Source organism: Leucopleurus acutus (assembly GCF_964270905.1).
Source record: "Leucopleurus acutus genome assembly, chromosome: X".
Lineage (NCBI taxonomy): Eukaryota > Metazoa > Chordata > Mammalia > Artiodactyla > Delphinidae > Leucopleurus > Leucopleurus acutus.
Genome location: NC_139148.1, coordinates 113,191,073 through 113,207,794, shown reverse-complemented (window position 1 = coordinate 113,207,794; position 16,722 = coordinate 113,191,073). Strand labels below are relative to the sequence as shown.

General features: G+C 38.3%; 1 protein-coding gene across 1 annotated transcript; it reads right to left on the bottom strand.

The window, feature by feature from the left end:
* Positions 1–5,515: 5,515 nt before the first annotated feature.
* Positions 5,516–6,441, bottom strand: OR13H1 (olfactory receptor family 13 subfamily H member 1; the record flags this gene model as incomplete). Its single annotated transcript, XM_082864655.1, is given in 3 exon segments — positions 5,516–5,837; positions 5,839–6,152; positions 6,154–6,441. Coding segments are annotated over 3 exon segments (924 nt in total).
* Positions 6,442–16,722: the final 10,281 nt, after the last annotated feature.

The following is a 16,722-nucleotide window of genomic DNA, read 5'->3' as shown; positions in this document are numbered from 1 at the left end:
CCTTCTTAAAATTTCCAACTTAGAGTTCAAGATATTGGGGCTAGGAATGAGGCATCTCAGCAAATGGTCTAGCTGAGTGCTACTCAAAATGTTTGCAATGACATAAGAACAGAATTGAGAGTAAACAGTAACTTTTAAAGTGATTTGACATTGCCATAATATTTTCATTTAAAATATCAGGCTGTGACAGCTTGGAACTTTAAAAAAACAGCTGTGTTTTACCACAGATAGTTTAAGAAGTATTGGTTTAACGCCTATTCATTTAAGCAGTTCTTATTGTGCATGTACTCTGTGCCAGGAATTATGCTAGGGAGACAGAGATGAATGAAACAAACTTCTTGTTCTCAATAAACTTATGATCTAATTGGGGATAAACACTCCAAAACAACTGATTATAAAATAATATGGAAGAGGCTAAATTTAGGGTTGAACAAAATGTTATTAAGCAAAAGAAAATGGAATTAAGTCACCTATCCAGGGTTAAACGGAATGCAATGAGCTCTGGGGAAGGCTTCATTGAAGACATGACATTAGATCTGACCTTGAAGGATGACTGAGGTTTTGCCAGGCATGGAAGACAAGAAGGGCACTGCAGGCAGAGAGAACAGTGTATACAGTGGCATATACACATAAAAGGTAGAGAAAAAAGTATTGATTTCCTGGAGCATGGGGTCTGTGGAGATGAGGTAGAGAAGGAGGATAAAGAGGTTAGCAGGGTCCTCAATTAATGTTGGCATATCCTATAGGCAATAGGGAGCCACTGCAAGTTTCTAATCTTGGAGGGGAATTGTAGAAGAAGGTTTAATATGATGAGATTTTTGCTTTAGAAAATCATTCTGGAGAAGTTTCTAGATTTGACGATGGCCATTCTTACTGGTGTGAGATGATATCTCATTGTAGTTTTGATTTGCACTTCTCTAATGATTAATGATGTTGAGCATTCTTTCGTGTGTTTGTTGGCAGTCTGTGTATCTTCTTTGGAGAAATGTCTATTTAGGTCTTCTGCCCATTTTTGGATTGGGTTGTTTGTTTTTTTGTTATTGAGCTGTATGAGCTGCTTGTAAATTTGGGAGATTAATCCTTTGTCAGTTGCTTCATTTGCAAATATTTTCTCCCATTCTGAGGGTTGTCTTTTGGTCTTGTTTATGGTTTCCTTTGCTGTGCAAAAGCTTTGAAGTTTCATTAGGTCCCATTTGTTTATTTTTGTTTTTATTTCCATTTCTCTAGGAGGTGGGTCAAAAAGTTGATTGGATGGCTAGTTTAGAGAGAGACTGGACTAGGGAAAAATAGGAGCTTATTACAGTCATCCTGGTATGGGTTGAGTAAGCTGTGGACTAGGACAGATGCATTGAGGACAGAGAAGGGATGGATTTCGAAGACATTTCAGAGCAAGAAACAATAAGATTCAGTGAGTGAGTGGTCATTAAGGGTAAGTGAGGAGAAGATGTAGAGGCTAATTCTGAGGCTAATGAAAATACCATCATGTAGCATTCGTGCTTTTAACTTTTTAACATCTAACATCTATGATCTCATTTGATCTTCCAACCCTTCTGAGGTAGGTTAAAGAATATATTTTTCCCTGTTTGACAGATCCAGTCCAGAGAATTAAGTGATTCGCCCAGAGTTTCATAGCTCATTAATGGCAGAACCCAGACCAGAATCCAGACATCCTGACGCCTAATCATGTGCTTTTCTCACTCCATCGCGATGTTGTACTGAAAAAGTGTTTGACCTGCTGCTCACAGTTAATCGGAAACATTTGCTCTGCATATTACTAGCAGGGGGAAAAAAGAGGAGAGAAGGCACCCAGTGAGATGAGCACCAACTACTTTTGAGTCAGTTGAAACTTCAGTATTAGTAATAATAACTGTATAATAACAGTAATAAAATAAATTAATGCTTATTGAGGGCTTACTATGTCCCAGCCATAGTTCTCATTATTTTATATAAAATCAACTGATTTAATCCTCTTAACAACCTTATGAGGTCAGTCCTATGATTGTCTTCCTGTTATAGATGAGGAAACTGAGGCAGGAAGTTGCCCAAGGTCATATAGCCAATAAGTGTCAAGGTCAGATGTTTTAGCTAGACAATCTGAAAACATAGCATTTTTTACTTTCTCTGTTCAGCAACAATCTTACCTTCTTCCTACTTTTCTTTTTCAAAGACTCCCTGAACCCATCAGGCTCCCATCAGAAAGAGCATCTAGGCATCAGGAGAATTGTATTTTTTAAATTAAATTAAATTAAATTAATTTTTTATTGAGGTATAATTGACACATAACATTATATTAGTTTCAGATGTACACCATAATGATTTTATATGTGTATACAATGAGAAATTACCACCACCATAATTCTAGGAGAACTGTATTCTCTTCCCAGTCATATCGCTAACTGTTGACGTTGATATCACAGCCTCTCTACATCTTTTTATCACCTCTTAATGTCAGTTTCATAATATTAATAACAATATCTGTTTGTTAATCTCATTAAATTATTTAGAAGATGATATGAGGTAATATATGTTCAAGAATAAGATAAACTGTAAAGTGTGTAAAGTGCTTTATAATTTTAAGAACTAGGAAGATATAAATTCACATAGTAATGTTGCTTGCATACACGTCTTTCTTCCCACCTAGACAATGAATTCTTTGAGGGGAAGGATCAAATATGCTTTTATTTGACCACCGCATCTCTGGCAATACCACAGTACCGGCTGTATAGTAGGTAGTTAATAAATGCATATTAATTGAATGATATATGTACAGATGCTTGAATGCATGGGTGAGAGAGCAACCTTGGAAGGCACTATTTAAGAAGCAAGTAGGCATTTCAATTCGTGGCGTCTTAGGCTCACGTGATCCAGACTTCACAATGACAGCTAACTATAGACTAACTATATATATATATACTGTCACTATATGCTTTGTCTCTTTATTGACTTGTTGGTACAGGCACAGCCTATAGACAGGGACTATAACTATAGGCCAGGGACTTTTCTAAGTGCTTTACATGAATTGAGTCATACAGTTCTTATAACCAAGCTATGAAGTCACATTCAACACATCCTTTTTAGCTCTCACCTGTATTGTAAAAGTGTGTAGACTTTGTAAACAGAGATTTAAATGGCTTCTGAGCATTCTTCTCTGAAACATCTACTTCAGTAACATCATTGGTAACAGTTTCCTACATAATATCCCTAAAACTTACCAAGATTCCTGCGATTCCTGCAACTGTCTGAGGTTGTTGGCAATATTCCTTTACCTTCTCTCTCACAGCCCTTCCAAAGGCTTCATAGGCCTCTAATTCTGTTTATTAAATCCCTTCCTGCCTGATATAACTAGAGTGGTTGTGTCTACATGATCACTACATGAACACTACAGTTAGTGTTACAAGTACTATTAGCTCACTTAGGTGAAGAGATCAAAGCAGAGAGAGTAACTTGAAATAAAAGTGGTAGAATGAAAGTTTGAATCCAAAAAGTTTGGCTCCAGGGCCTGTGCTCTAAATAGTTATACTTCACTGCCTTTCCTCAAGTGAAATCCCAAATCCTGTGAATGGGGTGTGGCGTCTTTTTCTTAAATCCCTATTGGAAAATATCACTTGGAAACTGTTTTTCAGTTTGCAAACTTTCTCCTCAATTTCTAACAGAACTATCTTAGTTTCAAACCAGTCTTTATTTGCTTTCCAGGGTGAAGCAAGGTAAGCTTCACTACCCAGCTGCCTAGGATGAGGTGCACAGTGGAATGCTTCTCACAATGCCTGTGAGTGATCAGGTGGAGAAGCGATAGTCAACCTTAGGAGTTTTCAACAATCAAGAATTGATTTCATTCCACAGCACCCTCATAGAGTTCATTTTTATATTTAAAATGAATTAATATCAATGTTGAATTAGATTGTCTTTGGGGTTTAGATGCCTAGAAACAGAATGTTAGTGCTGGAAGGGCCATAGCTATGTTAACTAGCTGTTATGTGTGTCTACTTTTCCAGTCAAAGTCAGGCAGATAGATCTATATATATTGATCTTGAGGAATGTCCATGATATATTGTCAAGTGGAAAAAGCAAGTTGCAGAGTAAATTGATGATATTATTCTATTTTTTTAAGAAAATATATATAACACCTAGATGCAGAATGTTAAGACTAGAGAGATCCTTGGGTAACAAAACACAACCTTCCTATTATATTGATGAGCAAATCTGAGGGCCAAAGAGTGCTATAACTAAGGTCACACAGCTAGTTAGTAGCAGAATCAATTCTGCAGCCCTATCTCCAAACTCCACTATGTCACTCTGTCTATAGGCTGTGCCTGTACCAACAAGTCAATAAAGGGACAAAGCATATAGTGACAGAGCTACCATTTTGTAGTAGGGGCACCATTAACAAAAATATAATTCTCATTTTAAGCTGCAAATAGAGAGCTGTAGTAAAGAGTAGAATATTTCTCCCCCCATAAGCAGGGTCATTAAAATGAGTACTCCGCATATTTCTCCTAATTTCTGAATTTCTCTCTACTTGAAGGCTCTATTGTTTTCTCCTGTAAAACTTTATTGATTTCACCAATTTAACTTTATTTCACAATGTTAATTTGAAATGTTTTGCATAATGTATGAAACTTGCCCTGGCACCTAGTACCTAGTTCCTGGTTGAAAGTAGAAAGTTAATATTTGTTGAATGAATAAATCAAAGATTTAAATCACTTGGATTTTTTTCTAAATATTTTTTATTTCTTGATATTAAAACATGGTTTCAGTGGCTGCGAATACCATAATTTTAAAAAATGTATAATAGATGGAATTTGAATGAATGTTGCATTTATTTGAAAATTATGCTATTTTGATAAGTGATTTACTCATTCTATTTTTTTTCTCATTGTTAACATGAGGGGTGGATTATGGTGACTTTTCTGACCAATTTTACAGAGATATTAGGAATACAGAATGAAATAATATATTTGAAAGAAGTTTAGAAAAAGAAAAAGAAAAAAATGAAACACTCTACACTAATGTAGGAAGTGTCTATGATAAAATTTTCTCATGACTCTGAGGTTAAGTAGAGTAAGGGATTGTGCTTTTACAACAGGGTTTGCCTTCAGTAAAGTTGTAAAATTTCTGACATTTGTCTTCTGACCTTTTATTATACCATTCTTTGTCCTATTTTCCAATTTCAGTTATGCCTCGCCTCCTGCTAACAGTCATAGGAGATTCTCTTGCTGCTTAGGTCTCTTCTGTCAGTGAGGAAATGATTCTGATAAATTTATTTACCTTAAGTTGAGTAACTTAATGGGTAGCCGACCACTAATGTGTTATATGTAAAGAAAGAGTAAAAAAAATGCCTGTAACGGAAATTCAAGTCTCAGTAAGAATAATACTTTGGGGTGGGAGCACTTCCTGAAGCTTCTCATATAATGATCACCTACTCTACCAAGGGTAAAGTCAGACGTTTTAAACAGTTTTTTTCTGTCAGTGAAGATGTAGCTGAATGTTATTTTAGAAGTTTAGAAGCAAAGATGTCTTATGCCCTTTTTGCCATAACTTTCCTCATTGCCCCTTTAACATCCTTATTCCCCAGGCTATATATTAGGGGGTTCAGCATGGGTGTCAAAGCCCCATAAAACACTGAGATAAACTTGTCCTTGTCAGGGGATGACTTGGACTGCGGTTTCATATACATGGAAATGGCTGCCCCATAGAAGATTGCCACCACAGTCAAATGAGAACCACAGGTAGAAAAGGCCTTGAGCCTACCCTGGGCTGAGCGAATCCTTAGAACAGCAGTGGCAATTCGGACATAGGAGAGGAGAAAAAGCCCAAAGGGTAGGAGCAGGGAAAATACTTGTGATGAAGATCATAAGCTCATTGAGGCTGGTATCAGAACAAGCCAGCTTAAGAAGGGAGAGAATTTCACAGACAAAATGGTTGATGACATTAGCCCCACAGAAATGAAGTTGCAGGGATAAGATGAGCATGGCAGTGAGCACAAGTGATGCCCCCCATGAGGTAGCAGCCAGCCAAACACACACTGAGCCATTCATGACCACAGAATAGCGCAGGGGATTGCTGATAGCAACCACACAATCATAGGCCATGACAGCCAACAGGAGGCACTCTGCTGTGGCCAAGACCAAGGAGACAGTTATTTGGGTCAAACAATCGTGGGTAAGAGAGGTAGGGATGGGTAGAGAAACAATGCACCAAGGCCTGGGGCATGGAGACTGTTCCATAGCAAAGGTCTAAGAAAGACAGATTACTAAGGAAGAAGTACCTTGGAGTGTGGAGGTAGGGGTCAATGTGGATAAGAAAGATGATAAGTCCATTCCCCAATAATGTTCTGAGGTAAGTTATCAGTACCAATGTGAAAAATGTGACTCTCCATTCAGGATAGTTAGAGATTCCAATAAGAAGAAACTCAAATACTGCTGTAGCGTTGTCCATGGCCATTCTTCCCACTTGCCACTATTCATTGGATGGGTGCCAATGTAGTTGCCTAATTTTACCTGAAAGGATGAGAATAAAGATGGAGGGATGGTATGAGAAAGTTGGAAATAACTAGGGTGTACAGGATCATTCTCGTTGTCCTCTTCAAAAGATATAAGAATACAAATGAGATATCTATGATGGATACAGAGGCAAAGCTAAAAATCTACTCCCTCCCGTGGAAAACAGCAAATTCCCCATTCTTTTAAAATGGTTATATGAAAAGTTCTGCAACCCACTTTTGCCAGATACTTTTTAGTATCATTTTTTTTCCCAAGTAAGAAGAGAGGAAAAGGAGGGCGTCTTCCTGCTTCTCTCACTCGTTCTCCATTTTCAAAGACAAATTGATTCATAGAGATGGTTGAACCTCTGTCAGCTTGAGTTACTAATCTCCACCAAGAGGGTACCTTCTGATAGTCTTAGCTAAAATATTGCCTATTCTTGTGTCTGTCTGTCACTCCTAGATTGTTCATACCTCCATTTTCCCATTGTGCTAGTATCTACCACGGTGCTTGTCCTAGAGTCCTGCCAAGTATTTCTTTTTTTAAAATAAATTTATTTATTTATTTTTGGCTGCGTTGGGTCTTCGTTGCTGCACGCGGGCTTTCTCTAGTTGCGGCGAGCGGGGGCTACTCCTCATTGTGGTGTGCGAGCTTCTCATTGCAGTGGCTTCTCTTGTTGCGGAGCACAGGCTCTCGACACGTGGGCTTCAGTAGTTGTGGCACGTGGGCTCTAGAGTGCAGGCTCAGTATTTGTGGTGCACAGGCTTAGTTGCTCTGCGGCATGTAGGATCTTCCTGGAGCAGGGATCGAACCCATGTCACCTGCATTGGCAGGCAGATTCTTAACTACTGCACCACCAGGGAAGTCCCCAAATATTTCTTTGATCTAAACTGATATTATGTAAATATAGTATGTCATGGAACCCTTGAGGTCTATGAAAACCCTCTGCTAATGTCTGTGGTTGGAGTTACATTTCCAGGTCCTCTGGTGTTTTCCGTGTTGTGATTGCTGAGCCCCAGTTAGCAATGTGAAAATCTAATGTGATGTTTCTAAAAGTATGAGTGGTAAGGAGTGACCAGCCTACCTGAAAAGTCCCTCTCTTCTCACCCTCATCACTCTCTTTTCCCTCACGCTGCTTAATTTTCCTTACAGCACACTCCAATATTTGAAACTACATTAATGATTTGATTGTTTATTACTTCAGCGGTCCCCAACCTTTTTGGCACCAGGGACCGGTTTCCTGGAAGACAGTTTTTCTTCGGATGGGGCGGGGTGTGCGGGGGGATGGTTCAGGCAGTAATGCGAGCGAAGGTTCAGGTGGTAATGCGAGCGATGGGGAGCGATGGGGAGCAGCAGATGAAGCTTCACTTGCTCACCCACCGCTCACCTCCTGCTGTGTGGCCCGGTTCCTAGCAGGCCAGCAGACCGGTACCGGTCTGCAGCCCAGGGGTTGGGGGCTCCTGTATTACTCGATTACTTGTCTCCCACTCGAATGTAAATTTATTGAGAACAGAACCTTGTCTGCTTTGTTTACTGGCTTATCCCTAGTATTTAGAACAGTGCCTGGGGCATCATAAGGAACTGGTATCGAATGAATAAATGAACGTATAAAGTCCTGGGCTGTTACAGATATTATTCAGAATTTAACTACTCCTCTTGCCACCTGCACTGCCATCCCTTATTCCAAGTCATTATCATTATTCACCTGGATTTTGTCAATAACTTCCTTATTGGTTCCCCTGTTTCTGGCTTTGCCTCCATTCAGTTCAAATGATTCAGTTATATTGTAAGTCAGATCAGGTTACTCTTACATTAAAAAATTTCAATAGCTTCTCATTTCAACCTAATTAAACACCAACCTCCTTACTATGACCTATCAGGCACTACATGGTTTGCCTCCTCTTTACCTCTCTGACCTCTGTTCCTACTACTCTTTTCCTTGCTCACTTTGTTCTAGTCACACTGGCCTCTTCACTGTTCCTTAAACACTCATGGCACGTCCCTTTCTCAGAGCCTTTGATCTCTTTGATCTCGCTGCTCCATATTTCTGAAACCAAGATCCTTGTATGGCTTACCTTCTCACTTCTCTCAGGTCTTTACTCACAATGCATCTTTTTAGTCAGTTCTTCTTTGGCCACCCTGTCTAAAAGCTCATCTCTAGCCCTTGGCATTTTATGTTCCCCTTTCCAATTCTCTTTAGAATTATTATTTCTAGCATCTTGTATATTTTATCTATTAATTATGTTTATTGATTGTTTCTCTCAACTAGAATGCATACTCAGTGAAGTCACTGCTGTGTGCCCAAAACCTAGAATGGTGCCTGGTGCATGGAAGGTGCTTAAGAATTATTTGCTGAATGAATGTGTGAATGGAACTCTTTAGCTTTTCCACATTGAAAGACAGCCTCTCTTTTTCCATCTGCCTCTTCCCTAGATATTGCTGTTTATATGGCGAGCACCCCCTAATGTGTATGTGCTCCTTCATGAGATTAACTCTCCCTTTTCTTCTAATCCCTTCCTTGAAGCTTCTGCTACTCACTGGCTATTTCTCTGGATAAGTTTCTTCCCCTCATTGGCTTAGATTTTTATTTGCAATCTAGTTAAACTAAGTGATCTCTAAGAGCCCTTTTAGCTCTAACATGCTAGGATTCTCTGATTTCCCTCTATTAAAAGGAAGACAAAACAAAACTTAACACTCCTCAGAATATGAAGAATCTACTACATTTTCCTCCACTGTTGGAAATTCATGTGGGCTACAGAAGGGGTTTACTAAGGGATGAAGTTTCTCTAACCATCTTTGAAATGGGAGACTCGCTTGTCCTTAAAAGTCTTTAGCAAAGAAGATTCTACAATTCCCCCACTTCCCTGTCCTGGAGTCCAAGTAACCTGTCCCTGTGTCTAGTTCTCTACTTTGTTCAGCCTCTCAGACAGGCTAAGTATATGAGAATGGTAAATTTATGGAAGTGAAAGTGTATGCCACTTGTGAAGTGTCAAACACATGTAAGGGAGGGAGAAGATAGTAATCTGCCTTCACAGGAGTGTCCTCAGATCTTGAGAGACCTAGTGAGATAATCATTTCCACAGAGGGAAAATGCAGAAAGATGAGAGTCACATGGCTATATGAAACAATGCACTGAAGCCTGTTATATTTTAAGTTAGTACAGTCATACCTTAAATTTCTTTGTGGTCTATGTTTAACTCCCAATTACCTATATATGGGCCATTCTAAAAAGATGATGGACAAGCTGCAGATGGGAGGATGAACTGGTTTTGCATAGAAGTAGATGGCTGATTATTATGCCATTTAAAAGTCTCTGTTGCTCCTAGAACTCTATAAAGCACACTGATTTTGCTGTTAAATATTGATAAATAAATGTTTTCCCTCCTTATATGAACCTATAATTCTTAATGACCAGCAGGATGTATTTTATTTCTCTGGTATTGAGGTATTATTTATAGAGTCTATCCCTCAGTCTTTCATGGGCCTAGTTGAATAAATTGATGAGCGATTTGATTAAAAATTGGTGATCTGTCTATGGTTGCGGGAAGACTTGTTTTTAATAGTGTTAAGCTTACTGATAGAGATTGGGATCGAACCCGTGACCTTGCCTCCATTAGTACTGTGTCTGAACCTATGGAATTAAAATTGATGACAACTTCCCTTTCACACTTAAAGGCTACTCAGCATCTAAACTGAGGGACCTATTATTTAGTCTGGGCCCTGCTCTCCAAGGCAGTGCTGATTGTCTCATCCTAAAATTATCGTTAAAAGATTCCTGGAAAACTGGGCTTAGAATGTTTCCCATCTTAGTCTTGTTGCCTGCAATTATTTATATAGCCTAACTTTTCTTTCAACTAACAGCTGCCCTCTTGCCTTCCTGGAGGTTGCCCATGTCTGATAAATTGTTAGAGGTTAAAAAAAAAGTAGGAGGGGGAATGAAAGAAACTGGAGCATTTTCCTGTTACTGACTTACCATTGGAGGTTCCTCTCAAGTACCAGTAGGTGGAGCAGAATGAGACTGCTGAAAATACCAAGTTTCCAACAGTTGTCAGGTTTGGAACTTGACGATCTCCGTGCAAAGTCTCCTGGTGAGATTTCAAAAGCCTTCCCAGCTTCTCAAACTCTCAAATGCCTGGAAACCTTTGAAGAAAAAAGATATCTTTTTGGTTAGATCAAATTACAATTGCCAAAAACTTTAATGTGCAGCCCTTGGTGATGGTATCTGATTAAATCATTTAATTTCTTAGGCAAACATTTCTTTCACTGACCTTTGACTCATGTACATCTTTGTTCTATCTTCCCTAGAAAAGTTATAACAAGGACGATTGAGGTCATTTGAATAATTTGCATCAAGACCCTTAGGTTATTTCAATTTTCGACCTGCTAGATTAGACACCTTTTGCCTCTTGGCAATATTTATCTATCTGTTATCTTATCTTGATGAACTGGAACACAATTAAACCAAATTGTCACTTTCTTTAAAAAGAGGGAAATGATAATAAAACATGCTGCATCCAGGGCTTTAAACTAAATTGGATGATTTCAAGGAAGTGTCCTGGGCTCTGTGTATACCCTACCCAGTTTCCTACTCTTTCTCCACTACCTATTTTCAGTGCCAGAGTGTGAAAGTATACAACCTGAAGACTCCAAGGTCCTGAGCATCCCTCGGTCAGCAAAAAGATCTAATGACAGTTACTCTACCCACTAAGGCTGGACAATAGACTCAGACATTTCAAAAGCATTAAACTGGGGTTGAAGCGCAAAGCTGTTTGGTTACCCCTCACTTGTCCAGAAAATATAACTACCAGAACCTGCCTTTCATTGAGCAGTTTGGGTTTTAGAAATTGTGCCGTTCCTCCCCTTCTCTTGATCTAGGTTAAGAATCCATCGATACATGTTTACCCGGAAGCTGTCACCAGAGCTCTATCTCTGGGAGCATACTTTGCTCTGAACTAAATCTATAAATCCTACATCATCAGCATACTTATGATGTCTGGGGTCTGATTCTCTTCCAGACTCAATTCCAAATGCAGGGAGAAAGTTGATGAGCTGCTCAGTAACTTAAATAACTTGAAGTTCCAAAGTGCTACCAGACCATTTATCTCACGAGTACAGTTCAAAGTTTCTGGTCTTCAGCAGAAAGAAATAATTAGCTTGTGAGAGCTTCAGGGACCTCATCCCAAACAGGCAATTAAATTTTGCCAAACCAGAGCTGTTTGAAAAAAAAGTAGTATTTTGTGTAGGGAAAAGAAATAAAGAAAGAGAAAGGAGACTTTTGAGACCATGAGACTTCTGTATACCACTGTTGGGCTTTCCAGAGAACTAAGAAATAATTCTCTTTTATTTTGGTCCATAGTCTCTTCACATTCTTTCAGTATTAAATTGGTGTCGTGACAGAGCCTGCAGCTGGTAGAGAAATGTCTATCAGGGGACAGCTGGGATAGAGAGTGCACAACAGAGTGCATGTGTTATTGATTCCCACGTTGAAATAGCCCTTATGTTTGCCTTTCCATTCCCACTTCCACCACCCCAGCCTGCTCAAAGAGCTTCCATGGGAGCTTTTTTTCAACTGTATCAAGTCTGTATTCCTTCATCTGACATGCGAGGCCAACTGTGGCAGTTCCTCATCTATCATTTAACATTCATTTGTTCGCACATTTACACATTAATATATTTATTCTACAAATACTTAATGAGTACCCACTATGTGTTAGGCAATGTGCTTTGCATTGAGGATACAACGGAGCAAAAAAAAATTCTGACACAGTTCCCACTTTCATGGAGCTTACTGTCTGGTAGGGAAAACTGACATTAACCAAACTATCAAGAATATAAATACGCACCTGTGGTAAGTGCTATGCAGAAAAGCTACTTGGTGGTATTTGTTATTGATTCCCACATCCACCTCTGTCTCCTACGACTGCTCAACAAGTTCTCTCCACTTAAGTCTGGTCACTTTCTCCATTGCTCCATGAGTGCTCACCCCTACTCCTTCTACACCAATAATCCTGATGTTATACCAACTTGGAAAGCAAAATAGTACCTAATCCATCTTTCAACACTAAACCTAGTTTTTGGCTCTTTTGTTACATGGTTCTCTATGTTATCTGATTCTTCAGCTATATCATAGGTAACCAGAAGCCAGATACTTGTTTTTCTACTTCTTTAGGACTTTTTATGGTAGTGCCAGCAGATAATAGGGTAGTGGGAAGCAGTCTGAGGTAGTCTTTATGGCTGTGTACCCAGGGGCTTGCTAATTATGTGACCTTGTTCAAGTAATCCAAATAATCTGAGCCTAATTTTCCTTTTTATAGGAAATGAGTAAATACATGGATATGCTTTTTTTTGTCCAAATTATTTTATTTAGTTATTTATGTTTTAACATTTTATTGGAGTATAATTGCTTTACAATGGTGTGTTAGTTTCTGCTTTATAACAAAGTGAATCAGTTATACACACATATATGTTCCCATATTTCTTCCCTCTTGCGTCTCCCTACCTACCACCCTCCCTATCCCACCCCTCCAGGTGGTCACAAAGCACCGAGCTGATCTCCCTGTGCTATGCGGCTGCTTCCCACTAGCTATCTATTTTATGTTTGGTAGTGTATATATGTCCATGCCACACTCTCACTTTGTCACAGCTTACCCTTCCCCCTGCCCATATCCTCAAGTCCATTCTCTAGTAGGTCTGTGTCTTTATTCACGTCTTACATATAGGTTCTTCATGACATTTTTTTCTCAGATTCCATATATATGTGTTAGCATATAATATTTGTCTTTCTCTTTCTGACTTACTTCACTCTATTTGATAGACTCTAAGACCATCCACCTCACTACAAATAACTCAATTTCGTTTCTTTTTATGGCTGAGTAATATTCCATTGTATATATGTGCCACATCTTCTTTATCCATTCATCCGATGATGGACACTTAGGTTGCTTCCATCTCCTGGCTATTGTAAATAGAGCTGCAATGAACATTTTGGTACATGACTCTTTTTGAATTATGGTTTCCTCAGGGTATATGCCCAGTAGTGGGATTGCTGCGTCGTGTGGTAGTTCTATTTTTAGTTTTGTAAGGAACCTCCATACTGTTCTCCATAGTGGCTGTATCAATTTACATTCTCACCAGCAGTGCAACAGTGTTCCCTTTTCTCCACACCCTCTCCAGCATTTATTGTTTCTAGATTTTTTGATGATGGCCATTCTGACCGGTGTGAGATGATATCTCATCGAAGTTTTGATTTGCATTTCTCTAATGATTAATGATGTTGAGCATTCTTTCATGTGTTTGTTGGCAATCTGTATATCTTCTTTGGAGGAATGTCTATTTAGGTCTTTTGCCCATTTTTGGATTGGGCTGTTTGTTTTTTTGTTATTGAGCTGCATATGCTGCTTGTAAATTTTGGAGATGAATCCTTTGTCAGTTGCTTCATTTGCAAATATTTTCTCCCATTCTGAGGGTTGTCTTTTGGTCTTGTTTATGGTTTCCTTTGCTGTGTAAAAGCTTTTAACTTTCATTAGGACCCATTCATTTATTTTTGTTTCTATTTCCATTTCTCTAGGAGGTGGGTCATAAAGGATCTTGCTGTGATTTATGTCATAGACTGTTCAGCCTATGTTTTCCTTTAAGAGTTTGTTTCTGGCCTTACATTTAGGTCTTTAATCCATTTTGAGCTTATTTTTGTGTATGGTGTTAGGGAGTGTTCTAATCTCATAATTTTAAATGTACCTGTCCAGTTTTCCCAGCACCACTTATTGAAGAGGCTATCCTTTCTCCACTGTACATTCCTGCCTCCTTTATCAAAGATAAGGTGACCATATGTGCGTGGGTTTATCTCTGGGCTTGCTATCCTATTCCATTGACCTATATTTCTGTTTTTGTGCTAGTACCATACTGTTTTGATTACTATAGATTTGTAGTATAATCTGAAGTCAGGGAGCCTGATTGCTCCAGCTCCGCTTTTCATTTTCAACATTCCTTTGGCTATTCAGGGTCTTTTGTGTTTCCATACAAATTGTGAAATTTTTTGTTCTAGTTCTGTGAATAATGCCAGTGGTAGTTTGATAGGGATTGCATCGAATCTCTAGATTGCTTTGGGTAGTAGAGTCATTTTCACAGTGTTGATTCTTCCAATCCAAGAACATGGTATATCTCTCCATGTATTTGTATCATCTTTAATTTCTTCCATCAGTGTCTTATAATTTTATGCATACTGGTCTTTTGTCTCCTTAGGTAGGTTTATTCGTAGATATTTTATTCTTTTTGTTGAAATGATAAATGAGAGTGTTTTCTTGATTTCACTTTCAGATTTTTCATCATTAGTGTATAGGAATACCAGAGATTTCTGTGCATTAATTTTGTATCCTGCTACTTTACCAAAGTCATTGATTAGCTCTAGTAGTTTTCTGGTAGCATCTTTAGGATTCTCTATTTATAGTATCATGTCATCTGCAAACAGTGACAGCTTTACTTCTTCTTTTCCGATTTGGATTCCTTTTATTTCCTTTTCTTCTCTGATTGCTGTGGCTAAAATTTCCAAAACTATGTTGAATAAGAGTGGTGAGAGTGGGCAACCTTGTCTTGTTCCTGATCTTAGTGGAAATGGTTTCAGTTTTTCACCATTGAGGATGATGTTGGCTGTGGGTTTGTCATATATGGCCTATATTATGTTGAGGAAAATTCCCTCTATGCCCACTTTCTGGAGGGTTTTTATCATAAATGGGTGTTGAATTTTGTTGAAAGCTTTCTCTACATCTATTGAGATGATCATATGGTTTTCTCCTTCAGTTTTTTAATATGGTGTATCATGTTGATTGATTAGCGTATATTGTAGAACCCTTGCATTCCTGGAATAAACCCCACTTGATCATGGTGTATGATTCTTTTAATGTGCTGTTGGATTCTGTTTGCTAGTATTTTGTTGAGGATTTTTGCATCTATGTTCATCATTGATATTGGCCTGTAGTTTTCTTTCTTTGTGACATCTTTGTCCTATTTTGGTATCAGGGTGATGGTGGCCTCGTCAATTAGTTTGGGAGTGTGTTTCCCTCTGGTATATTTTGGAAGACTTTGAGAAAGATAGGTGTTAGCTCTTCTCTAATTGTTTGATAGGATTCGCCTGTGAAACCTTCTGGTCCTGGGCTTTTGTTTGTTGGAAGATTTTTAAATCACAGTTTCAATTTCAGTGCTTGTGATTGGTCTGTTCATAGTTTCCATTTCTTCCTGATTCAGTCTCGGCAGGTTGTGCATTTCTAAGAAGTTGTCCATTTCTTCCAGGTTGTCCATTTTATTGGCATAGAGTTGCTTGTAGTAATCTCTTATGATCTTTTGTATTTCTGCAGTGTCAGTTGTTACTTCTCCTTTTTCATTTCTCATTCTATTGATTTGAGTCTTCTCCCTTTTTTTCTTGATGAGTCTGGCTAATGGTTTATCACTTTTGTTTATCTTCTCAAAGAACCAGCTTTTAGTTTTATTGATCTTTGCTATTGTTTACTTCATTTCTTTTTCATTTATTTCTGATCTGATCTTTATGATTTCTTTCCTTCTGCTAACTTTGGGGTTTTTTTTCTTCTTTGTCTAATTGCTTTAGGTGCAAGTTTAGGTGGTTTATTCGAGATGTTTCGTGTTTCTTAAGGTAGGATTGTATTGCTCTAAACTTCCCTCTTAGAACCGTTTTTGCTGCATTGCATAGGTTTTGGGTCATCATGTCTCCAGTGTCATTTGTTTCTAGGTACTTTTTGATTTCCTCTTTGATTTCTTCAGTGATCACTTTGTTATTAAGTAGTGTATTGTTTAGCCTCCATGTGTTTGTATTTTTTACAGATCTTTTCCTGTAATTGATATCTAGTCTCATAGCGTTGTGGTGGGAAAAGATACTTGATACAATTTCAATTTTCTTAAATTTACCAAGGCTTGATTTGTGACGCAAGATATGATCTATCCTGGAGAATGTTCGATGAGCATTTGAGAAAAATGTGTATTCTGCTGTTTTTGGATGGAATGTCCTATAAATATCAATTAAGTCCATCTTGTTTAATGTATCATTTAAGGCTTGTGTTTCCTTATTTATTTTCATTTTGGATGATCTGTCCATGGGTGAAAGTGGGGTGTTAATGTCCATTACTATGAATGTGTTACTGTCTGTTTCTCCTTTTATGGCTGTTAGTATTTACCGTATGTATTGAGGTGCTCCTATGTTGGGTTCATAAATATTTACAATTGTTATATCTTCTTCTTG